The 24420-nt window shown below is 40.3% G+C and overlaps 4 protein-coding genes across 6 annotated transcripts in view; 1 reads left to right on the top strand and 3 right to left on the bottom strand.

Moving 5' to 3' along the window:
* stx7l (syntaxin 7-like) overlaps nucleotides 1-6529 on the bottom strand; it is a 28902-nt gene extending 22373 nt beyond the window's left edge. The window contains exons 1-9 of the mRNA XM_054761929.1: nucleotides 6457-6529; nucleotides 4543-4636; nucleotides 4311-4380; nucleotides 4119-4209; nucleotides 3916-4053; nucleotides 3529-3575; nucleotides 2678-2768; nucleotides 1695-1767; nucleotides 85-167 (exon numbers count right to left, since the gene is read on the bottom strand). Of these exons, the coding sequence (XP_054617904.1) occupies nucleotides 85-167; nucleotides 1695-1767; nucleotides 2678-2768; nucleotides 3529-3575; nucleotides 3916-4053; nucleotides 4119-4209; nucleotides 4311-4380; nucleotides 4543-4627 (678 nt within the window). The 5' untranslated portion in view covers nucleotides 4628-4636; nucleotides 6457-6529. The remainder of the gene's footprint in view (nucleotides 1-84; nucleotides 168-1694; nucleotides 1768-2677; nucleotides 2769-3528; nucleotides 3576-3915; nucleotides 4054-4118; nucleotides 4210-4310; nucleotides 4381-4542; nucleotides 4637-6456) is intronic.
* Nucleotides 6530-8794: 2265 nt separating this feature from the next.
* LOC129172317 (protein LEG1 homolog) lies at nucleotides 8795-12357 on the top strand. Its single transcript, XM_054761925.1, has 8 exons — nucleotides 8795-9162; nucleotides 9308-9394; nucleotides 9769-9842; nucleotides 9922-10026; nucleotides 10115-10233; nucleotides 10316-10457; nucleotides 10979-11075; nucleotides 12038-12357. Exons 1-8 carry the CDS (start codon nucleotides 8865-8867, stop codon nucleotides 12187-12189), a joined length of 1074 nt encoding a protein of 357 aa, XP_054617900.1. The 5' UTR covers nucleotides 8795-8864; the 3' UTR covers nucleotides 12190-12357.
* chga (chromogranin A) lies at nucleotides 11361-18334 on the bottom strand. Of its 3 annotated transcripts, none has more exons than XM_054761928.1 (8): nucleotides 18084-18334; nucleotides 17940-17992; nucleotides 17502-17595; nucleotides 16772-16840; nucleotides 16612-16701; nucleotides 14621-14692; nucleotides 14006-14337; nucleotides 11361-12851 (listed from the first exon to the last, which is right to left on the bottom strand). In XM_054761928.1, the coding sequence occupies exons 1-8, from the start codon at nucleotides 18121-18123 to the stop codon at nucleotides 12765-12767; spliced, it is 837 nt and encodes a 278-aa protein (XP_054617903.1). In that variant the 5' UTR covers nucleotides 18124-18334; the 3' UTR covers nucleotides 11361-12764. The 3 variants fall into 3 exon arrangements, with proteins under 3 accessions (XP_054617903.1, XP_054617901.1, XP_054617902.1); XM_054761926.1 differs by having other exon boundaries at nucleotides 11362-12851; nucleotides 14585-14692; nucleotides 18084-18333; XM_054761927.1 differs by having other exon boundaries at nucleotides 11364-12848; nucleotides 14585-14692; nucleotides 18084-18330.
* A 3618-nt stretch (nucleotides 18335-21952) lies between these two features.
* The window catches only part of LOC129172747 (phospholipase B1, membrane-associated-like), a 16932-nt gene continuing 14464 nt past the window's right edge, over nucleotides 21953-24420 (bottom strand). Inside the window, exon 16 of the mRNA XM_054762812.1 lies at nucleotides 21953-23945. Coding sequence (XP_054618787.1) covers nucleotides 23811-23945 — 135 coding nt within the window. The 3' untranslated portion in view covers nucleotides 21953-23810. The remainder of the gene's footprint in view (nucleotides 23946-24420) is intronic.

Genomic DNA, 24420 nt, shown 5'->3' with positions numbered 1-24420 from the left:
TGGTTTTGTGATTTATACTTGGAACACTTCTTGTTACTTTGTCCTTCTTATCTCAAATGTGTTTGTTTTTCTTGTTTTCTTTACCTGATAGTCCGCAGCATGTGCAAGCTGCTGCGTGGCTCTCTGGACGTTCACGTCTGCATTCTCCACGTTTGCTTCTATGCTGTCTGTGGAGGACAGGCGCACACTTTGCTTAACTTGTATTATTTTCAATGTATTTGAATGGCTTTTCGGGTTTCATTTTCATGCTTATTGTTTTGTTATACGACCCATAGGATTACACTTCTCTTTGATGGACCATTATATGTGTCAGGTGTAACACCATTTTGTTGTATCAGTTACTATTTACGCAAGAATATTTTATTTATGCATGGAAGACTGGGGGAGTAAAAATCAAAGTATTAGTAGATCCATCTTTTATCTCTACAGGAGGTCCTCAGTCTACGTGTAAGTCACAACTTTTACATAAATTATACCTAAATGAATGACAAAATACAGTAAACCTCATATCGGTGGGCAAAAAGTCTTCTCTGGGTGCACAGCTGCCAACAATTTGCCTAATTTCACTCCAACGGCTTTCCTTTTCTTTGGTGCACCACCATCCGAAGAATATACCTTACACTTAACAAAGGACATAAAAGTTCATGAAAAAGAGCAAAAGTCAATTCTGAAAAAATGTCCTTCCAAATGTAACTAGTTCTCTTTTGTAATAGTATTAACAATTTATGGTAGTGCGTTGTAAACCACAAAACATTGTAACAAGGAAAAAAAAGGGCCGCCTGCATCCCTTTTCCGGGAAGTGACTTTCTTCTGGTAACGAGTTTTTGCACCACTTGTTGCTTATGTTTTCTGTTTGTTACGCAAGGGAAGGGAGACCATTTTGCATAATTCTTTGTAATTGTAAAAAAACGTGAGAAATTATAGTTGAAAGAAATTATATATCAAATATTATATATAAGAGTCCATCCATCAATTTTCTATGCCGCTCATCCTCATTAGGGTCGCTGGAGCCTATCCCAGCTGTCTTTGGGCGAGAGGCGGGGTACACCCTGGACTGGTCGCCAGCAAATGGCAGGCCACATATAGACAAACAACCATTCACACTCACATTCATACCTATGGACAATTTAGAGAACATGCAAACTCCACAAAAAGATGCCCAACGGCGATTCAAACCCAGGTCTTCCTATATATATTTGTGGAGTTTGCATGTTCTCTAAATTGTCCCTAGGACAATATATATATATATATATATATATATATATATATATAATGTTATGTATATTTTTTATATTATTACCTTTTATATTATTATTATTGTTATTATATTAAAATTTAACATGAATAAATGCATTGACATGCAATGACACTGTTCTGTCCTCTGTGTTAGGCAATGCAAAAAGTTGTGTTGAATAATATCCCTTAAAGAACATAATAAATAAACCATCAAGCATATGATCCACAATACAACAGAGCAGCTACTGTACATAACTGATTACATGGGAAACTACTGCCCCTCGTGCAACCCCGATTGACCAAGATCAGGAAGAGAGATATTTCAGTTGTGCAGCTTTTTTTTTTTTTTTTACAGTTTTGAACAAAGTGTGCAGTTTCCTAATTCACGGTAAAAAGAAAAAATAAAAAAAAAAACCAACAGGTGAACCCTTAGAGGCACCACATGCTCAGGAGCCTACCGATCATGTCGCCCTGCTCATGGACCATCATCCCCAGGTCCTTGAAGATGTCATTGATGTCTGTGATGTCCGACTGAAACACACAAATAGACCCAGTTCAAGCTCAAATGTCCCACACTTAAAGGAAAAGTGCACTTGTTTTTGTAATTTTGACCATCATCCACAAACCTTGTGAGACATAAACACACATCTCTCTTTTCTATGCATTCTAAAGATATAAAAACAGCTAAAAAGAGGCAGCTAAGCATGCACGTAATGGGACACACCTATTCTGCCTAGAAAGCCTTCTGAAAAAACCTCCAAAAAGCGGCAACAATGCTCCATTTCCATAATGTCACCTGCATATTAACCAAGCTACATCGACATTGGTATTATTATTGTTGTTAACATTGTTAGTCCCAAGAACTACGTAACTGGCGTAGTGACACCTCGCCACACCACACCAGCTAGCTACTAGCTGGCTAGCCACTAGCTTCACCACACACTCTCACAATGCCTCAGGCCACTAGCCAAAGGTAAACGCTGCATATTGGAGCTGCCGCCACCGCTGCTGTTTGTTTTGGAGTTTGGAAAGGTTAACGCTAGGTGTAGCGTTCTTTTCTATGTTGCTATGTGAAATCAATGTGCCCAGGAAGGACGTTCCGCTAATACTTAAAATGTCCAAAATAGGGCAAAATACTGTAAGTATTACAGGTTATCATGAATGTGTCTGCTACCACATGCTCACAGCATGGATAGAAAACCAGAAAACCTTGTTGGAGCTTTTTCTAATAGCGGGCTTTGTAGGCGGAATAGGTGTGTCCCATTATGCATTAATGAGCTGCCCCTTAGTAGGTGCTTTTATATCTTTAGAATGCACAGAAAAGAGAAAGACGTGTGTGTTCATGTCTCACTAAGGATTGTGGATGATGGGCACATTTTTTTTTTTAAAGTGCACTTTTCCTTTAAGATGAATAAAAGAGACAGTGTCAAGTGTTCGATACCTCCAGCTGCCTGATGGCAGACTCTCGCTCCTGGATCAGCCTGAGGTCATCCTCAGTGACCGCCTCGGCCTGATCCTGCAGCTGGGCATGGCTGCAACAACAATTCGCCACGTACATAAATACACCTGCATATGCCTGAGATTCAAGCACTACATACAAAAAAATTAAGGAAAATTAGCATATCAACTCAGTTCTTGAATGGTTTGTGTTCAATCCAAACAAGTGGAAACTTAAAACTTCCTTGGTGGAGGTAATAACAAAACAAAAGGAGCTACAGCAGACGCCCCTACAACGTAAATAATCCGTTCCGAGAGCGTTTACGTTATTGGGTTTTTACGTTATACGAAGCGTAAAATACATGTAAATAGCCTAATCCGTTCCAAGATCTTCCCAAACTCACCCCTTTGGCCCCTCGAAATATTCAAGAGATTTCAATGCATGCGAACTAGTTTAAGGGGGACTACGATGAGGAAGGGAGGTTGAAGGGAGAAGCCTGTCTCTCACACAAACTCACGAACGCGCTGTATAAGTCAGCCATTGAGATGAGAGCGTAGGCGGTGCCCCGATAATCAGCCAATGAGATGACAGCGTAGGCGGTGCCCCGATAATCAGCCAATGAGAGCGTGAAGCGTCAGAAGGCGTCACCAAGTGTACTCTTTTAGTCATGGAAAATGTTTCCCTCTCTCTGTCGTGCGAGCTATTCAAATCGAATTTCTGAACTTGCACTGACTTGACGCTTTATGTTATATGGAATTTCTTACGTAATACGATGCAAAAACTTTACATAAATTCTTTACGTTCAGTGGAATTTACGTAAAAGGAGGTTTACGTTATGTGAGGTACTACTGTACCTTGAGAAAGGGGTCACATTTCCATAATGGGCCTCAGGCTGGCCTCCCTGTGGGAGAGAATGTGTATAATATCAACAGTTTGAAGACATGCTAGAGCTTCTTTCAAGGCATCACCATGGAAACCAGCAAGTCTTCATACCAGGCTTCATGATGCAACTTGAAAATGTGAAAATAATATAAAGTGCACCGCTAAAGTTGGACAATCTTGTATACAGTATCTTATATGACAGTTAAGAATATGAAAATGTTACTTAAAACATTCCCTGCACAGTTAGTGAAGTGTTTACGATGGCCACAGTTTGACCCTGGAACACTTCTATTTCCATTCTTTTGTAAGGGAATTTGGTTTTCACTTCTAATTTAACAGTTGTGGCCCAGGCTACTCACAGACACCCTGGAGCTGGCTCTGACCCTGGCCACGAACTCTCGCTCTTTGTCAGCCGCCTCCCGTTGAGTCCTCTGGAAGTTGTTCAGCGCCACAGAGAAGTCGTTCAAAAGACGCTCTTTTTGGATCTTTCTCTGCCGCTAAAAGACAAGCATGAAATGAGTAAGGCACACAGTGATAAAGGTCATAAGACAACACTCCGCACCTGGTCGGCGCCCACAGGAAGCGCGCTGAAGGACTTGATGAGTCGGTCGGTCTCCTTGGCAAGTTGGTTACCTTGCTGCTGGTTCTGTTGCCTGGCGACCAAAGACACAATCAGCCGTGGGTGATCACTCTCCCACTGGAAGGGATGCAAGATTTCATCCGTCACACTTGATGGGAAACACACCCAACTCACAGCGTCTGTTGCAGCTGGTCGCTATCGTGCTCAGTTCCCAGCAGCGACAGCGCCCTCTGCAGCTCGGAGGCTGCACAGGAGGGAAAGAGGATCGGTCTCATTAGTAACGGTCATATGACAAGGTAAAAAAATTGCAATAAATTAGTCTTTATATTATTACTAGAAAAAATATGTTGAGTGAGAGTATTTGCTTACAGGTATATGAGTGTGTGTGCGCGTGTGTGTATATTACTAAGCAAGGTGAGCCTCTGGATGTTGGAGCTGATGTTTTGGACCAAAGCATTGGGCTCCTCAGCATACCCAGCCTGGTAGGCCATGGTGGACACCTGCAAGAAGACAAGATTGACTTAACTAATTTTGACTTGTTTACAATATTTGGATTAATACACATACACAACATGATCTTTGTGCACACACACACATAAACACACACAATAAAAGGGCACAAAGTGATACAAGTCACGTGATCCGTTAACACGACAGGCGTCATTGTGCCAAAGTAGGTATCCCCGATAGAAACTGGGGGAGTGCGCACGGCTGCCGAGGGGGCGGAGCTGAGGTTCCTTGCCGAGGTATTATTTTAGCTTATTAAAAAAGAAAATGTGGATTGCGATCATGCTTTGAATGTTAAAGATTGGTCTTGTAATGTGAAACATTTCTACTGAAATAAATTGTTTTGATTCTGCACATGACGTGTCGCCCAAGTTAATAGCGTACACTGCAGCGTATGACAATGTCTTTCATCATCCTTCTCCTTATAATCGTGTAGTTTGACGATCAGCCTGCTAACTAAAAGCAGACTCAATACTGTGTACTAGATTCAAACACGCTTCAATTCAACCACTGTGCTCAACAGGCTGAAATATTTTGTATCCCCCCCCAACTCATGCTGGGATTAATGAAACTACTCCAAATTCACAAGTTTTGCCATATATGATCGCAAAGACCTACAGAATAATCCACATGATTATACAGATAGACCTGACAATTATGGCAGTGGGGTGCCTTTCATATCAGGCATGTTAAGCATATTTATGCAGCAGACACAGGCAGTGTGTACACCCCTCATAACATGTTTTAGTCGATAGTGTTGACAATTTCTGAATAAATAGTATGATGTTGCTGAAGATGACCAACAGAGGGCCGATTTTTAAAATAAACACTGTACACCGTTGTATAAATAAAAACCCAGTGAAGGGGATGAGCTACAGTAAACAGCTTTTGTTGGCAGTATTGTATCAGCCTATAACTGGAGTGGTAAAAGGTGAAATTCGGTCTGGCAGTGTGCTCAAATGCTCATGTCCTGTAGGTTAAATGCTCATCTACTGTACTGATCGAAACATATTGATCCAAAATGTTGAATTAAAGCGTGTTTGAATCTAGTACACGGTATTCAGCCTGCGTTTAGTTAGCAGGCTGATCGCCAATCTACACTATTATAAGGAGAAGGATGATGAAAGACATTGTCAAACGGTGCAGTGTACGCTATTAACTTGGGCGACACGTCATGTGCAGAATCAAAACAATTTATTTCTGTAGAAATGTCTCAGATTACAAGACCAATCTTTAACATTCAAAGTATGATCGCAATCCACGTGTCTCACATTACAAGACCAATCTTTAACATTCACAGCATGATCGCAATCCACGTTATCTTTTTTAATAAACTAAAATAATATCTCCGCAAGGAACCTCAGCTCCGCCCACTACGCAGCCGTGTATCCACTTCCCGCGGAAGTGGATACACTTTCTATCAGTATACCTACTTTCGCACGACACCTGAGTAAAACGTTTCCTTACTAACCAGGGGGATTTGGCTTGGTGCTTTCACTCCTCCACAAAGTATTCCCAAACAAAATAGATGCGTAAATGACCAGCTATTGTTTCTAACCAGAGGGTGGACGTTCCGAAAATGACTTATTTGTGTGCTGACGTGTGTACATCGTCAAGGTTTATGCCGCCCTTTTATTCTAAACACGAAGCTTGATGCGCAATCACGTCGACTCGTTCAAATCTTTTTATTCACAAACACCAGTTCACCAACACTAAAACTTATTATAACTTATAAACGTAAATCCGATTTGCATCGGCAAACTACAACAATGTCGAAAAGGGAGCAAAAAGTGTTAAAAGTTTTGACTTTTACCTTCGCTTGTGATGACTGGCCGAGCGTCTGCTTCCTGGTTCTTGACCGCGCCCTGGCCTGTGACGTGTGGTGACGTCAGTCAGTCAAATCACGAGCAAATCACAAACTGATGAAAAAAAAAAAACTGATGAAAAATACTGCAACAAATAAAAGATATATATGTACATATGTATATGTATGTGTATATATATATATATATATATGCTGTACAGTCAATATTGTTTGTTTTCTTCTTCCAGTATGTTTTTTTTATTGTACTTTTATTCATTTTATTTTCTTCTTTATGTATATACTTGTATATTTCTTGTAAAGTTGAGACTTGAATCCTGTAAAATTGCAAATGTTTTTTTACTAAAATTATGTTTGTTTATTATTCTGTCTTTATTCTTTAAAAAAAATTCCAAAACTTTTAAAATTAAAATTTCTTTTTAAAATAAAATGTAAAAAAAAAAAAAAACTGATGAAAAAACCAAGACAGGATTTATTTTGCTGTCTCCTCATGCAAAACATAAGATAATAGATTAACCATGATTATTGTGGTCATCTATTAAATATGCATATTAAAACGTGCTTCATTATCTATTGCACAATTAGAAAGAGGCACAAAAAGGTCAAATCATACATGTTTGTTGTGCAGGTTTGAACTATTTAAAACAAGTTAATGACAATAAATGGTTATAAACTATAAATACAAAGAGTGGTAATTGATTTATCACAATATTTAACAGATGCACAGTGACAAGGTTTGTCTTTGGGTGTAAAAAAACAGTTTAAAAGCCATCTTCTCTGGGTGTATCATCTAATGAATAAGGAGTACAAAGCTGCAGCTCTTCTCTCTGTGTCTTTAAAACATTGTGAAACTATTCTGTGGCGATATTTTGAAATAATTACAAAAGCGCACTTTATTCACCAACTTTACTACAAAAAAGTGCAGTGATGATAATCTATACTCCCATTTATTTGGAACACACAAACCCTTTATTCCTGAGATCACAAATAGTCTACAGGCTTCCTCCATTATCCCAGTTTGGGAATGATGAAGGCGTGCATGAGGCCTAAGCCTGTGTTTGCGCCAAAGATGATACTCATTTAGCCTCTCTTCGTTAGTTTGCACGCCCATTGCGATATCCTAATGTGAAATACCTCACTTAGGTTACTTTGTTTGTCACATGTTATTGAATGGACTTTACACTACACACAAAAAGAAAAAAGAAAAAGAATGGACTTTACACGTCGGGTGCTATCTTTGTATACAAAAACATATAACCTACAAAAGGTCAAAAGGACCACTTTAGAAAATTATTTAAGCCTCCACCCTCCCCTTACGTGTTTGTTAATGTCCAGTTATGAGAAGGGAAGAAGACTCACACACTTCTATCAGATTTACAAAATGTATTGAAAAATAAGTCAGAATCATTTGCAGTTTAGAAACTCCGGACTGGCCTTTGATGAGTGTCCACTAGGTGTGAGGTCGCACTATTTCTGTTTGACCTTTGACATACTTAAATAGTTGTCCATCTACTTAGCTAATTGTTTAATAAAGCATTATTTCTATAAACTACTTGTAGTCACTCACTCAGTTAATCATAAAACAGTCGTATTTGTACTGTACTTATATTAAAAGATATATTAATAATTCAATCAATAAACATCAATGCAAACAGTTATTCTAAATTCTACTTGTAATACATATTTACTCACTCAGCTAACAATATTATCCTACACTTCATACAAGCAGTGTGTTGACTTGACAGCGAGTGCATGAAGGTTCACATTTAGATTTAGATTTTTGGTACTATTATAAGAGTGATTGTTGTATTAATAATAGAATAATAATCTTAGTTAGTTTTTTATTATTAAGTATTGTTATAGAGTTGGCGTATGTGTTATTATTAGTCAAATTATTACTATTATTCAGCCATTGTCAAAGATTAGAAGAAGTCAGTTTTATTGAATTCAGTCGTGTTTTGTCCACTTCTCGGAATGCATGCAAAAATGCAGAAGACGCCAGATGGAATACGCCGTCTGCACCCATGCATTCCTAGTTTTTTTGAGGTCATGAACATGTGGGTTCTCATTTACAGAGTTGAGGTTAGCATATTTTTTAGGATCTGCTAAAGCCTCGCCAATGATAACATAAGCAAAGCTGATATGAATAACTTCAGCGAGGCTGATTTAGTCCGATTATCTGTCGACTGCATTATGAAAGTACAGAGTTCATTGATCCAAAAGTCAGTAGTCTTGGTCTCTGGGTACACACTCCTGTTATGTAACAGTCACTGACCTCACCTGGGTGGACCAACATCTGTGATAACGTCCATGAGACGGAGTATAAAACCCTCAGGCCGCCGCGCTCCACTTCAGCTCGGCATCTCTGCTGTTGACTCCTTCCTCCCCAGCTTCCAGCCATGCTGCGTCTCCCGGCGTCCTGCCTCCTCCTGGCCCTGGCGGCGTCCTTCGCCTACTCGGCCGTCATCGTCGACAACGGCATGCCCATCATGTGGTCTCAGACGGCCGCCCAGGTGAGCGACCTGCCCGTGGAGAACGACATCGTGACGCCCAACCCTTGGAACTTCCTGCACCGCATGAGCTTTTACCGCCTGATGATCGTCACCACCAATCCCTTCATGGACTCCATGGGGACCAACCCGACTGACAGTCCCATTTGGGGTCTGCCTCTGCAGTTGGGATGGATGCTGACTTCAGGTCAGCCCCACTTTGGAACCATTTTACTGTTCAGACATGCATTTTCTATACATTTTGACTGTTTGGGCTTGTCCTGAATGACCCCTTAGCAATATGATCCCAGTTAAAGCATCATATGTATTATCATATGTCATATTATTCACAGGACGATTCGCCGACCCGACCAGTGCCACAGCCTGCGGCCTGCAGACCGGAGACCCCATGTGCATCTCTTCTCAGAGCTGGTGGGGCTGTAAGTACAGGATAACGTGCACACTGATACCATCAACACCCTTAATTGCAGCCCTGTTTGACCCAAAACTGCAGAGAGGACGGAGCAGTAATTCGTTTTTTATGTTAATGATTTGGAGTGCATGAGAAAGTGAAAAGCAAAGCGTAGCTCTCTTTGACCACATGGTCATTTTTGAACAAGTTTATTGCTTAGCTACTGCCATCTGGTGGAGTTGATTCAAAAACTACATCTGGAAGTTGCCTACGGCCACAGCTGTTGATGCTTGGTGGGAATTTGCTTTGTCGGCAACTATCGGAAACTCAGCAGTTATTTGGAGCATTTACAAAGCAAAGACTCAAAAGCAATACTCCAAAATCCTCGTCGTTGTCCTCCAGGTGTGAACCACTTCACATCCGTCCTGCCCTTCCTGTCTGCCGCCCAGCAGGGCTTCTTCGGAGCAGGGGTCCAGGTATGGACTCACACAGAGTGGACATGCAGACGGAGGCTATTTGGTGGTGATGCTTAACAGTCCAGCTGTGATGTCCCAGGTCCAGATGCAGGCGCCTGAAGGTACAGAGGAGTACTGCACCACCTACGCCGACTGCACCACTCGCCACGCCGACGTCATGGCTAAGTGGGACGCCTTCTTCCTGGTGTGTAAGCAACTGCCCTATTTGGGAGTCACAGTAGCTCCACTCCCTCCAGAATTGCAGCTTTGAAGATCTTTGTGCATGTCTAAAGGGTCTGAAAGCCTCCACTGAGTCCACCCTGCCCGTCAATGAGAAGAAAGACTCCATCCTCGGTCTCTACTGGGAGGCTCACATGGCTTCACTGCACGCATCTGCAGCCTGCAGTGCCAAGTAAGTCGAGCGTTGATACGATACGTTTTTTGGCGTAGGCCACCATGGCAGAAGAGAGTAACTCACTGGTCTTTGTGTCCAGGCAAGGCCACTACTCGTCTGCTGAGGTCAACTTCGCCTCCAGCTGGCTCAACTCGGCAGAATACGTGTCAGCCACCCACTTCCAGTCCAACCTGGAGAAGTCCATAGTGTTCCTGACGCCGCTGCCGGGCCGCCTCTTGCAGGTTAGGAGCACCACTACTTCATACATCTATCCATCTATTCATCCGTTCATCTATCCATCAGACCATCCATCCATCAGTCCGCCTATCCAACCATGCATCTGTCCGTCACTCCATCCATCAATCTATCCATGTATCCATCTATCTATCCATGCATCCATCCATCCATCCATCAGTCCAACCATCTATCCATCAGTCCGTCTATCCATCCGTCCAACTACACATCAGAACATTCATCCGTCATCTATGCATCCGTCTATCATTTATCCTTCCGTCCATGCATCCGTCCATCATCTATCCAGCCATTCATCCTTCCATCTTTCCATCCATGCATCCGTTCGTCCATCTGTTCATTCATCCATCCATCTACCCATGCATCCATCCATGCAGCCGACCATCAATCCATCCGTCTATCCATCAATCGCCTATCCATCCAACCATCTATCCATGCATCCGTCTGTCTATCCATCCATCCATGTCTTCTGTGATGAAGGTATCTGATGTTCTGTTTGACGTCATGCTAGGAGGGTGACAGCGCACCCAACATAGCCGACATGACCCAGGAAGAGAACCACACTCTGTCTGTCTTCTCCTGGATGAAGAACATGAACACCATGCTGGGTAAGGCGCAATCGAAATGCACCGCCATGTTTCCTCAAATGGTGGCCTCCACTCCATGCGATGCCACGCCTCAATGAAGGGCCCGGTGCGTTGTCCACTTGAAGAGTGCTTTTGTAGGCACTCAAAGATGCTGAAATGTAAACGTAGATAGAAAAAAGAAGCACTGGTGCCACAAGGGGGCTGCAATTATTATTACTAGGATTTATAATTATAATATCATATAAAATTTGATTAAAGTGCCATTATATATTGTGTATATATATATATATATATATATATATATATATATGTATTTTTTTTACATAGATTTGAACATTGCATATATTTTATACATTTTAGAAGTGTTATATCAATGGACTGGCCAGAGTAAATGCATGAACATTTCTCGTGTACGTTCTGAAAATAATGACAACACAGTGACTATTCTTATTTGTGCGAACAAAAAACCCTCAAACCATATTATATGTAATTATTACTATAAGACATTCATTCTCTTATGTTCTAATAAACACATTACATTCTCTGCACTACTTATGTACATTTCTACTCAGTAATAATAATAATAACACAAATACAACAACAAAAGTCAAAAAACATGCTGGAAGTTACATCATTGAAGAAAAGCAGCAGAAACCAATATACTGCAAAACATTCTGTCAACATTATTACATATATATCAATAAATGTTTTCATTAAAAGGCATCACGACTGCTACTACACATGGAAGAAAATATTAAAGCTGTCTATCACAGTAAAGGCAAATACTGCCATCTAGTGGAGGATGGAGGCTTGTGTTGGTGGGGGGGCTTATTTAGGACATGGAGTCTTATTGAGCGGGGGACATTATTTGAGGATACAAGTGTTTCTGTGCCATTTTACAGCAGATTTACTGACATTAAAGGAGTAATGCAAGTACTGTATTGTAAATACGAGCACTGACACGTAGGAGGTTGTGTTGACAGGTGGGACCCTGGTGCGCGTCTGGCGTAGCGCCATGTGTTCCGTGACCAACAGAGAGAAAGGCAGAGAGATGCTGGAGCAGCTCCTGCTCAACCCCAGCTTTGCTACCGGCACCTTCCTGTCCATCATCACCGGCATGGCCACCAGCTGCTGAGGGATGGACGGGACGCTCCACTCAAAAGAACCCACACACATCTCTGCCTCAAGTAACATGACTTTGACAAACAAGACTTCAAAATTTGCTTTGCTTCAGCCAGAAGCTGGGATGGAAATGTAGAGCATGTCTTTAACAGCTAATTAAACTGTTATAAGTGATCAAAAATACAGTGTGTTCTGTCATTCTTCTGTTATTTTGTGTATTTATTTTGTATTTTTAACTGCCAACAACCTCCATTCAAACAGACAGCGTCAACGTGTTGAAAGCAAGTTGATTTTATTGCATTAAATCGCTTTGACGCAAGAACTGATTGGAGTTCACAGGCGCTCAAATGATTACAGTTTTTCAGTCAGTGCCTTTAAAATGGATAGAAAATGTTCTCTGTACATCCGTCATACATCCATTCAAACACACGAGATGAGTGACAAAGGAAATGAGGTCAACAGTGTGAGGCTCAGTGTGACAGGAGAGGCTGTAGGTGGCGATGTGCGCTCACACGGACGAGCGCTCTCTACCTTCGGGAAGAAGACGACGACGACGACCAGGGGAGCGTTGGAGAACGTTGCCGCGTCTCAGCCTCGTCGTAGCTCGTGGAGCTTCTGAGCCACGTCTTCCAGCTCTGACTCGATGGCGGAGAGGCCTTCAACCTCAGCATCCTGCTGACGTAAACACAAAACAGCTAAGCATTTAGCTGGAATGAAACACCTCAATAAATTCAAACTCCTCCTCAAAATATTTAACAATGATTACAAAAATTGAAAACAATAACGACATTTACAAGGACTGTAATGTCAGGCATTTATATTATATATAAATATGTATTTTTTATCTTTAAAATATGACAATTATTTTAAAAAATAAAAAATAACTACATGTACAAAATGATGAACTACTTACTATTACAAACAAATTGGATCTGAAAGTAAAAGCACACAAACTTGCTGTTTGAGTTGGAGTTTGCTTGTGAAAAAAATAGTAAATAAAATAATCATATTTTAAAAATGTCATAAAATACTAGTATACAGTATACTAAAATTAAATTACATTTTTCATCTAATATTCACAATAGTGAATATAAATATATATGTGTTTGTATAATACGTATAATAATATTTTTTTAATCTTTAAAATATTATACAATGTATTTAAATAAAATAAAAAATAATAAAGAAGTTGGTTATGATTACAGGCAAATTTGATGTGGCAGAATTGCCGCGTATGCCAGGCATTGGGTTTCACTGCACATCAACACAAATACTTGCAAACAAATACAAATACAGATTCAAAGTATCGTACAATTCCGACCAATATTCCAAATAACATCCCACCTGGATCTGCAGTTTGTGCCAAAGCTTGCGTTTCTCTTGACAACATTGAATGTAAATAATAACAAATAAACAATTCAAATAATTAGAATAAAAGGTACTCACATTTATTACAAATGTACCACATTTAATGTCCAAAATGGCTGAACTTTTACCTAACAGTATAAGAGTAAAATGGTACAAGTATGCTAACGTTTCAGCTTTGCCCATATAGCGTAAGGGCAAAAGTATTGGGACACCTACGTGAAGTGAAAATGGACGAAAATATAAAGTTTGGGGGGTTTTTTTGTTTTTTTTTTGAAAGGTCAGCGCTCTCTGCCTCATAGATCATGTTTAATGGAGTTCTTCCACACCAAACTCATCCAAGCATGCCTTTTTTTGGCATGAGGAGCAGCAAAACACCTTTCCTATACAGTTAAGATACTACCATTATTATTCTAATTATTATTATATAGAGTACAGTATATCTTGTAGCGTGTTAGTGGTACCTCAGTCTTCCGTCCAGCGCTGCCCTCTTCCTCTGGTCCCCTTCGAGCCATCATCTGCAGCTCCTTCTCCTCTGGAGTCCTCTCCTCCTTCAGTTTCTCCTTCCTCTTTGTCACCTCCTCTTCCTCCGCCGCCTCCTTGGAGTGATGGGGTTCCTTCTGCTCTTCCTCGCCTGCGCCCAATGATTTCTTCCTGCTCCTCTTCATCTCGTCCTCGTTCTCCTCCTCTTCACTCTCGTCCTCCCGGGAGCGCTGTGAGAAGACGGCAGATCTCTTGTCCTCCTCTTCATCTTCAGCGTGAAACTCCGTGGCCGTCTTTTCTTCAGATCCTGATGCTGAAAAGGTTGAACGTTAGCGTCTCATCGTTTATCGAAGAAGACGTTGAGCGTTGAGTTAATCAGCTAAAAAGCTCAACAAATCCACTTCAGTGTTGCAACTGATGTGAGTGAGACTCCATGAAAGCCATCACGTAGATGGAGCGCTTTCACTTTCACTTTCTCTTGCACTTGGCGTCTTCTTTCAATGAAAATCATTCATCTGGTAAGTCAGCATGTAAATATGCCGCAGTGTTTGTGTGACAACCTTTTTTCTGCTCCTCCTCCTCCTCCTCCTCCTCACCGCTCGTCCTGCTCTTCTGGTACAGGGTGGACCGCTCGCCAGGTCCTCCCAAAGCGTCCAGCATGGATCGATCTGGTAAAATAAATAAATAAATCTGACATCAATTTCTTTTCTTTTTTTGTGGCTTTATTGGATATTTATGATTTTTATTATCATAATTTTAATGTTTAATTTCAGTTTAATGGTGGCTTCAGTGTGCCTTTTTTATTTTCTATTTAAATGCAATAGTGGGATCTTTTTCCTAATTTTCGGGTCTTTGTATTGAGTTCTGGGCTCCTATAGAGCCGCTACACATGATAACACGCACAGAAAGCTTTCCTAGAGCTTCCAGACTCTGCACCTCTTCCTGCTCTGTCTCCTGTCTGTGCAATTTACTCCACCCGTGGCCCTCCTCCAGGTAAGCCTCCCGCCGAGCCCACTCCGCTGTGATTGGTCACACTCCCAAGTGCTACCGAGGACTTGGGGAGAGCTGCCAAACCCTATTTGTCCGATTACTTACACAAATAAGCAGTTATGACACTGATAAATTGTTACTTACAGCTTTCTCTTCTGACTCTTCAACACAACCAAGTAACGTTGGAAAGACGTCGGACTTCAGCAACAGTTTGGCGGATCCAGTTTCGTATTGGCTCATGTTCACAAGACAGTCCCGTGTGAAGTGCCGTTGACAGATGAGCGTATTTTTCTCTTGCTGGCCGGAAATCAGCTTTAAGAGATTTTTTTTTTTTAGATGAATGTAAATTAATTTTAATTTTTACATTAATTTGGGCATCAATGTGTTTTTTTTTATTCTTTTGATTTGTTTTAATTGAATTGCGTTGTCAACGTCTGAAATTCATTATATTTTTTAAATTTTCATTTGATCGTGGCTTCAATGTGAAACTTACTTTTAGATTCATTTTATATTATTATTATATATTTTATATTTTAATTGCAGCTTCGGTGTGTAATTGTTTTAGATTCATTACATATGAATGTAACTGTGGCTTTAATGTTTTTTTTATGTCAATTTAATTGTGGATTCAATGTGTAAAATGTTTGCATTTTCATTTGTAATTAAATTGGGGCTTCCATGTCCAAGTTTGTTTATAGATTGGACCGATAACTATCGGACAGACATAAGGGAATTCTGACGTCATACCAATAAATCTGATCTGATAACATTAAAAATGGCTCTGATAACCAATAATAAAAAAACAACAACTTTCCAATGAGACGAGATTAAGTTAAGATAAAGTGCTCCTTTTTTTTCCTGCCTGTGACATTAACGGCCTGTCCTAACTTCCCCTGAGCTCGCTTGGAAACGTTCACTTTCCGAAGAAGACATCTGGCGTACAAGTTGTACCAAATGCTCCGTGATGGGGTGGGGGGAAACAAACATCGTGCACACAAAAAACCTCATCAGCCGCCTGAAACGCCAGCGTCGCAGCATTTGAAAGGTGAAAAAGGTTTGCCAGAGACCTCCGTGGCGTCACACTGGCTGCTCGGGGCGTGTGCCCGAATACAGTGCACCTTGCTGGCTCCTCCCGCTTTATACTGATTCATCTGAAAATGGAATTTGTGATCATTTATCATGAAGAGCCAGGAGATCGGGAAGACCTGGGTTCGAATCTCCGCTTGGGCACCTCAGTGTGGAGTTTGCATGTTACGTGGGTTTTCTCTGGGTACTCCGTTTCCTCCCACATTCCAAAGACATGCATGTTAGTTTAATTGGAGACTCTAAATTGTCCATAGGTATGAATGAGTGTGCGATTGGCTGGCGACCAGTCCAGGGTGTACCCTGCCTCTCGCCCAAAGTCAGCCGGGATAGGCTCCAGCATACCCCCGAGACCCTAATAAGGATAAGCGGCATAGAAATGGATGGATGGATAATCATGAAGAGGTTCCGTTTAGTCTCGCAATACCACTTTGTGCCATAGGAGGTTCTAGAGTTGCCGTTTCCCCATCCCCAAATTGATGGCTGGAGGAATTAGTTATTCTGAAAAGCTCACCTGGGATGTCTCCTTCTGAACTCAGAGGAGCTTGCTTCACGTGATCAGGTGCAATGGCGCCCCCTTGTGGCCGGGCTCCCTCTTTGCCACCTAGAGACGTACCATATTATCATCACCATCACGCACGCTCAACGTAACACTGCGGCGAATGCAAACGTACCCAGGGTGGCGATGTCCTGCAGCTCCTTGAGGAAGTCGTAATGGCGAAGGAGCGAAAGCAGGCGCTCGTCTTGAACACACAGAACGGTGATAAATGTCAAGTGGTAATAAAAAGCCATATTTTGCAAACTGCTGCTCTCCGGCGGCTCGTTACAGTAAGAATGTTTGACTGCCAGACTGTGATTGAAAGTTATGGCTGCAGAGCCTCCACACACTCGCTTCCAATCAGTGAATTACAGCCGTGGCTCTGACCCAAAAGTGCCTGTGATGCTCCAGTGGGGGTGTCCTGTTTCAGGAAGGGGATGCTCTCATTGAAAAGCCCCCTTCGACAAGGTCACATTTAACTCCATTGCAGTTTTCTCTCTTACCCAGCATCCTTTGCGCCATCAATCCATTAGCCTCGCCCATTTAGACAAAGAAAGGCTTTAATAAACACCTGCCACTCTCTGCAGTTGAGTAAACAGGTGCTCCAAAGGCCACTATTTGAGGAAATACGCTAAATAAACTTGTCGCAGAAATAAAGCGCTTTCTAAAAATTGGCTTACAGGGCGGTGATGAGTGAGCAACCAACCAATCAAGGGGGAGCAGCCGTGAAAAGGACACAATACATCTTCAGCTGTTGCTTAACACACACAGACACACAACAAAGGCACAGCTTGTTGAAATGAAGACTCAAGCAGTTGCGTTTACGCGTTCTACAAAAAAACCCCAATAATAATAATAATAATCACCTGTCCTCAACGTCTGCAGACATTTCTGGCTGACAGGTAGGGGGCGTGGCCTGGCCAGCACGTCAGCCAGCGCCTCCACGACGCATTTCATCACCTGTACACGACAAAAGACACTTAAACAGTGTTTACACTTAAACACTTTTTTTATTTAAAAGGTCAATATTTGACATTATTTTATGGGACTTTGATGCAAAGATCTTTCATCCAAGGTCAAAGCGCTCCGCTGCTGAAGGAATACAGCGTCAAGTCACATCGCCCCCTAGAGGACAGTTTATTAAAAAGCGCTTGGATGAAGCACATAAGCCACAACATTAGGTACACCTGCACCTGCCTGTGAGTACAAGCACAATTCATGCATGTCAGAGTCAGCATGATTAGATTTTTTCATATTGTGGAGCGCGTACTTCAGGGGCATATAATAAAATAGTTTTTTTGTACCTTGACGTCGTCGTCATTCTCCAGCACACTTGGAGTCACCGGCAATGACAGAACTGTAAAAAAACAACAGAAAAATAAATACATTCACTGACTGTATGTATTTAATATTGCAAACAAGAAAATAAGAAAAGGTGGTCATCTCACCGCATTTGGTCAGGAGCGTCACAGTCAGCAATGCAATCATTTTTTTTCCCCACGAGAAAAACAGTAAAATCCTTCCAGAAAAAAGAAGCTTCTTTACGTTTTTAATCCGCACTTTCCAAAATATAAATGTCGACAGACTATGGGCGCATTCTGGGCAAAATAAATGTGTAACCGTGAGGATGGACCCGGCAGCCTCCTTCCGCCCTTCTTTCGTCTTGGCTGACACCTCCGCTGGCAGCCACCGCGCGTATTTATAAGGAAGCTGTGGGCGGATGTGACGTCACGGCGGCACCTGCTCGTAACCACCATGTTGGTTAGCATGGAGCTGTTCTTACAAAAAGTTTAGCGCTGCATTTCAATCAAATCTGACCTATTTTTTTTGCTTTACGCTTGTTTAATTAAGTATTACCTCATAATATCTTCATCCCTAATCGCTTCAGGCTAAACAATTAGCAAGGGATAATAATAAGTACAAATAGTCAATTAAATATTAAAAAAGTCTAAATATACTGTAACAACACATTTTGGGAAAAAAGCCACATAAAAAGCAATGCAAGTGTGTCCAAAGTGCGGCCTGGGGGCCATTGGCAGGCCGCAGCTGTGTGTTTTTTTTTTGTTGTTTTGTTTTTTTTAATTGGCCTGCAGCACATTGTAAAAATATAAAATATAACTAAAAAAACAGAAATAGTACAAGTAGCAATTTTACGAGAATAATGTAATATTATGAGGAAAATTAACGTTAGAAAAGTTTAAATACTAAAGAAAGATGTTATTTTTTTAAAGTCATAATATTATGAAAAATCAAACAAAACAACAAATAAAGTTAGGTTGTGGAAAAAGTTATAATGTTCCAAGAATAAACTCAAAATATTGTGTCAATAAAGTCATAATTATAAGAACATTTACAAGAACAACACTGAAATCGTTCTTTAAAAAAAAAAAAACATCAGAGATGGAAAAAATAGCTATAATTTTACAAGAATAAACTAAAAATATTAAGAGAAAAAAGTTCAAATTTTACTAGAACAAACACAATATTATGAGGAAAAATGATTATTAATAATTCTTTTATTAGCATAGAGTCGAAATATTATAGAAAACATTTTTGTTTTTTAAAGACCTAATATGAGAAGCAAACAAAGTAAGTTATATTACAGGAAATATTACAGGAATAAAGTCATAATCTTACAAAAAGAAAATTGACAAAGTTTACTTAAGAAGAAAGTTGAAATATCAAAGTGGAGAAGTTGCATCCTTCATTTTTCATATGAGGCCCTCGCTGGAAAAAGTTTGGACACCCTCGCACTTATGCAACATAAACATAAATGAGATATACTTTATAGTATAAAGTATATCTCATTTATGCACTGTATACATTTTATACAGTGCATGTAATGTATTGGAATAAAGTATTTCCAAACAATATACCAGTCAAAAGTGTAGCTCCACCTTATTATTCAATATGGGAAAGTGTGTCCAAACATTTGACCGTTTTATTTTTTGGCAAGATACAATATTTTAAAGCAGCATATTTGGAACACAAGGTCAGTGACTTTAGTAACAGAATGGTTTGGTTATAGTGACGTTTGTCTATTTAAATAATAAAAACATATTGTTTATGTATATTATTAGCATTTATGTAATACTAATGAAATAGACAACAAGTGATGAATAATCAGTGGCTGCAATACAACTGAAGTTTGTACTGAATTAGAAAAGACACAACGCTGTTGACACGGCGGCCATCTTGGCTCCATTGTCCGTCCCAAGTGGACTTTATTGGTTATACTGACACATTCATTAAAAAAAAAAAGGCAGAACAAAGATTCATGAAGGGATTGTTTGCTGGTTCAAATGTCCACAAAGGGCTGGCTCTCTTTTAATTTTTTTTTTTTAAGGGCCAATAAAAGGCTGCCGTGCGTCAGAAGCGCGCCGGTGTTTGTCCTTTTTGTTTAACCATGAATGAGGTTTTCTTTGAAGCTCATAATGAGAGCATTATGCAACCCGGTGTGGCTGGAGCGCAGGTGCACGACATTGTCAACGCAATGAAAGCACATCGTCTATTGATTGGAAAGATCCTTTTAAAAGCCATTCTCATTGCATTCAATGGACATTGAAAACACAAGGACTTAGATTTGTTTCAAACGTGTGCTTACCTGCTTCAGAAAAACTACATCAGCTTGTTCTTCAGGACTTTCTAAGCACAACACACACAACCTCAGATCACCATGACATGACCTGGTGGGATGGTGGGACGATATGAGACAATGAGGTGGTATGAGGAGATGATGATTTGAGATCAGAGATGATGCGATAGATGATATGACATGATAATATGGGATGGTGAGATAATGAGACAATGAGATCATATGAGGAGATGATATGACATAAGAGATGATGTGATAGATGATATCACATGATATGGGATGTGAGATAATATGATACAATGAGATGATATGAGGCGATGATGAAATGAGATGAGAGATGATTTCATAGATGATATGAGATGGTGAGATAATATGAGACAACGAGATGATATAAGAAAAGAGATAGGATAGACGATATGAGAAGAGGTGATACAGGACAAGAGATGCTGTGACATGAGACGATGATATGACAAGAGATAATATGATACGATGAGATATGATATGAGATGGTGGGATGATGATATGAGATAAGAGATGATATGAGAAGAGATGATGGGACGATGATATGAGGTAAGAGATGATATGAGATAAGAGATTATATGAGATGACATGAGAGAAGAGATGATGGGGTTTGAGATGATGGGATAGATGATGAGATGATATGAGATGATATGAGATAAGAGATGATGGGATAGATAATATGAGTTGATATGGGATAAGAGATGATACGGGATAAGAGATGATACGGGATAAGAGACGATATGAGAAGAGATGATGGGATTGATGATGGGATAGATAATATGAAATGATAAGAGAGAAGAGATGATGGGGTAGATGATGAGATGATGGGATAGATAATATGAGATGATATGGGATAAGAGATGATACGGGATAAGAGATGATATGAGAAGAGATGATGGGATGGATGATATGAAATGATAAGAGAGAAGAGATGATGGGATAGATGATGAGATGATATGAGATAAGAGATGATGGGATGGATGATGAGATGAGATGATAAATGCAAACCATGAGGTACACCTGCACCATTTAATGACATCCACCATGCAGACTTGAAACTGAGAGCCGCTTCTAATATTTTTGTAACGAGAGGGGTTGCAATATTAAAACCAGTTGTGGGTTGCCGATTGTAGACGACCGCAATGTATCCCGGAGGGCGTTTTTACAGTTTCTATTTACATTTTTGCATGGAAAATAGCGTTTCCATGATCCATATGACGGGTTGCATTGTGGTGGTCTACACCGGCGTAAAGCTGCCGTCTCATCACTGATGTCGTGATGATGGGGACGTACGGAGTGGAGGGGGAGGTGCATTGTAATGCAGGACACATGCAGGAGCATCTAAATGGAAGTGGGCCAGCAATAGATGTGTGTGTGTGTGTGTGTATGTGTGTGTGTGTGTGTGTGTGTGTGTGCGTGTGTGTGCGTGTGCGTGCGCGTGCGTGCATGCGTCACTCGTCTCTGGTGACAAGCTTCAGGGAGAGTCTGCAATGCAAAAGGCACATTTTTCAAAGCAATGATGTGATGGAGGAAGCAGGGAGAGAGATGCGTGCGTGCATAGAAAACACTTCAGCATCAGCTCATCATCATAATCATCATCATCATCATCATCATCCTGACGCTTTTAAGCGCACACATTGAAGTGCTGCTATGAAGTAAGCACACATTGCCTGGATTTCCATCAACTTGCTGTATTATATCGTGACAGTGTTACAGCGAGACGATGAGGGAGGAAACAAAAAAAAAAGCTCAAGGCAAACCTCGCCTCATCAATAATTCACTTCCACTTGAACTAAGAGGAGAAAAAAGTTCAAGTGGGAAGAAAAAAAGAAGGGAAAAGTAAGAGAAATCAACAGGAGAGCCACGTGGCGCATTATGGAAGGCTGGCAAGCGAGGCCCAGGGAAAGGGAAAGCACACTTTTTCCATCGTTTAATATCAAATGTTAGAAACAAACTGAGAAATTATACAAATAATTCACTTAAATGACAAAAAGGTCAATCTTTTTATAATATTGCTTTCTGATTATTTCTGATATTGATTATTTTGAAAATATTCTATCATATGTTGTAATATCTCATACTCATCACTTTTCCCCTGACAAAAAAAACATCATACAAAAATACAGCGAATAAAAATATTCAGCATTTTAAAATGTTTCTTTCGTGACTTGATGTATTACTCTTCAAGTATGTAGTCCTATTCATTCATATTAGTTGTATTTTATACTATAAACATTTGAATATTTCAAAGTTATCGTCAATTCTGGCGTATAAGCCGCTACTTTTTTCTGAAACTTTGAACCCTGCGGTTTATACAGCATAATTTAATTTAATACCGTGACATCTCCTTTACTTCAGAACTACTACTAATCGTTGAAATACTGTGTCTCCTTTACTTCAGAACTACTACTAATCGTTGAAATACTGTGTCTCCTTTACTTCAGAACTACTACTAATCGTTGAAATACTGTGCCGCAAGAGCCAATCATGAGCTATCAGTGCACTCACAACAAGCTTCAAATTGCAGGATGTCATTCCATATAACTGTATAAAAATATAAACTCATCACACAGCAACTTAACGTATCTAATAAATATACAAACATGTACCAATAGACGTTTAAAATGAAAAAACAACTCTCGTAAACTTTTCCTGTAATGCGTTGCATCTGAGCAACGCATTCATTGGGACGCTGCAATGACGTCAGCTTCCCTATGGGCTCCTCTGTCTCCCTCTGGTGGACAGAGGCAGCATTGCAGCGCAATTCTTACATTTTCTTTGCTGCTTGTCCTCTAATGAAATGCTTTGCTTGAATGCAATGAATTATGGTAAAACTTTAAAAGCATTTGTTTAAAATTCTTATTGGTACATGTTTGTGTATTTATAGGGTATACCTTTTGAGTGTTAAGTTACTTTGTGATGAATTTGGTGTTCTTTGCAAGATGACACCGTGAGTTAAGACTGTTGTTATATTGGAGTAATGACCTCCTGCAATTTCCAATGGGTTGACAAGCTCATTGTGAGCTCATGATTGGCTCCTCTCAGATAAAGCACTTCCTGGTCTTCACGGACTCGTGTGCCACAATGTGCCAATTTATCATGTGGACATGTGCGGCTTATATTCGTACAAATCTGTTTTTTCCTCTAAATTTAGTGGGTGCGGCTTATACACAGGTGCGGCTAATGTACCGTTTTTTGGCTCATTTTTATGAGTGCATTTGAAATCCTGAGCTCCAGTGTATTGTTGCCCATATTTTGGATTTAAAAACTAAAAAAATAGTCAAAATAGAGCTTTATAAATATATTTGTTTTTTTCAAGGTATTCTGTACAAGAAACAGACAGGATTGAAAAAGATATGAAAGTTACTGTTGAAATGTTCATCCCGTTGAGTGTAGCTTATTTTCTTGTACGTGGATTGAATAGGACACATGACTGACACACTTCCTGATGAGGCTTCCTGGGCCTTTACATGATAGTGAACAAACTGAGAGAACACTTACATTCTTCTCCAGACAGCTAATAGAAGTCTATGTCGGCATCGTCACCTGCTTTGCAAAGCTACAAAAAAGCAAGACGCCCCGACGCCATGAGGAGCCAGAGCAGCGAGGAGACGGCCGCCAGCGATGGAGTGTGATGTCCACAGCGAAGTCCGGGTTGGGCCGAGGTGGGCCGGGTGAAGATGTACGGATGTTCCTATGGACAGGATACATTGATCGAATGTAAGGGAAAAAAAATCAAAAAAAAAATCAGATACTACTTAAGCAACACTCTGATATCCAAGCTTACCTAAACGCACCATGCAACCATCGTCCACAACAACCATTATTGAACAGAATTTCTGGACATTTTGGGTGGAAGACTATTGATTTTGGGTTCCATTTTCAACCAAAGCCAGGTCCCTATTGATTCTTAATCATATTTGACAAAAGGCACTCAAGTTAGCTGAAGAAAATATGTCTGTTGGGCTAATTTAGGTGGAAGTTTAAAGCAATTTGACCAGACATTTTCCAGAGAACTGCTCATGAATATTTGGCAGCATACGCCACTTTTAGCTGACGTGTGTAGTATGTCATGACTTCACTTCATTTGTTGCAAAAACTATTTTCAAATGATGGGCTGCACGCTATTACAAAAAAATGTAACTATTGCATATTATATAAGTAAATAC

The sequence above is a fragment of the Dunckerocampus dactyliophorus genome, chromosome 19, assembly GCF_027744805.1.
Source record: "Dunckerocampus dactyliophorus isolate RoL2022-P2 chromosome 19, RoL_Ddac_1.1, whole genome shotgun sequence".
NCBI lineage: Eukaryota > Metazoa > Chordata > Actinopteri > Syngnathiformes > Syngnathidae > Dunckerocampus > Dunckerocampus dactyliophorus.
Note: the sequence above shows the minus strand (reverse complement) of the source record. Positions and strands in the feature narration are given on the sequence as shown.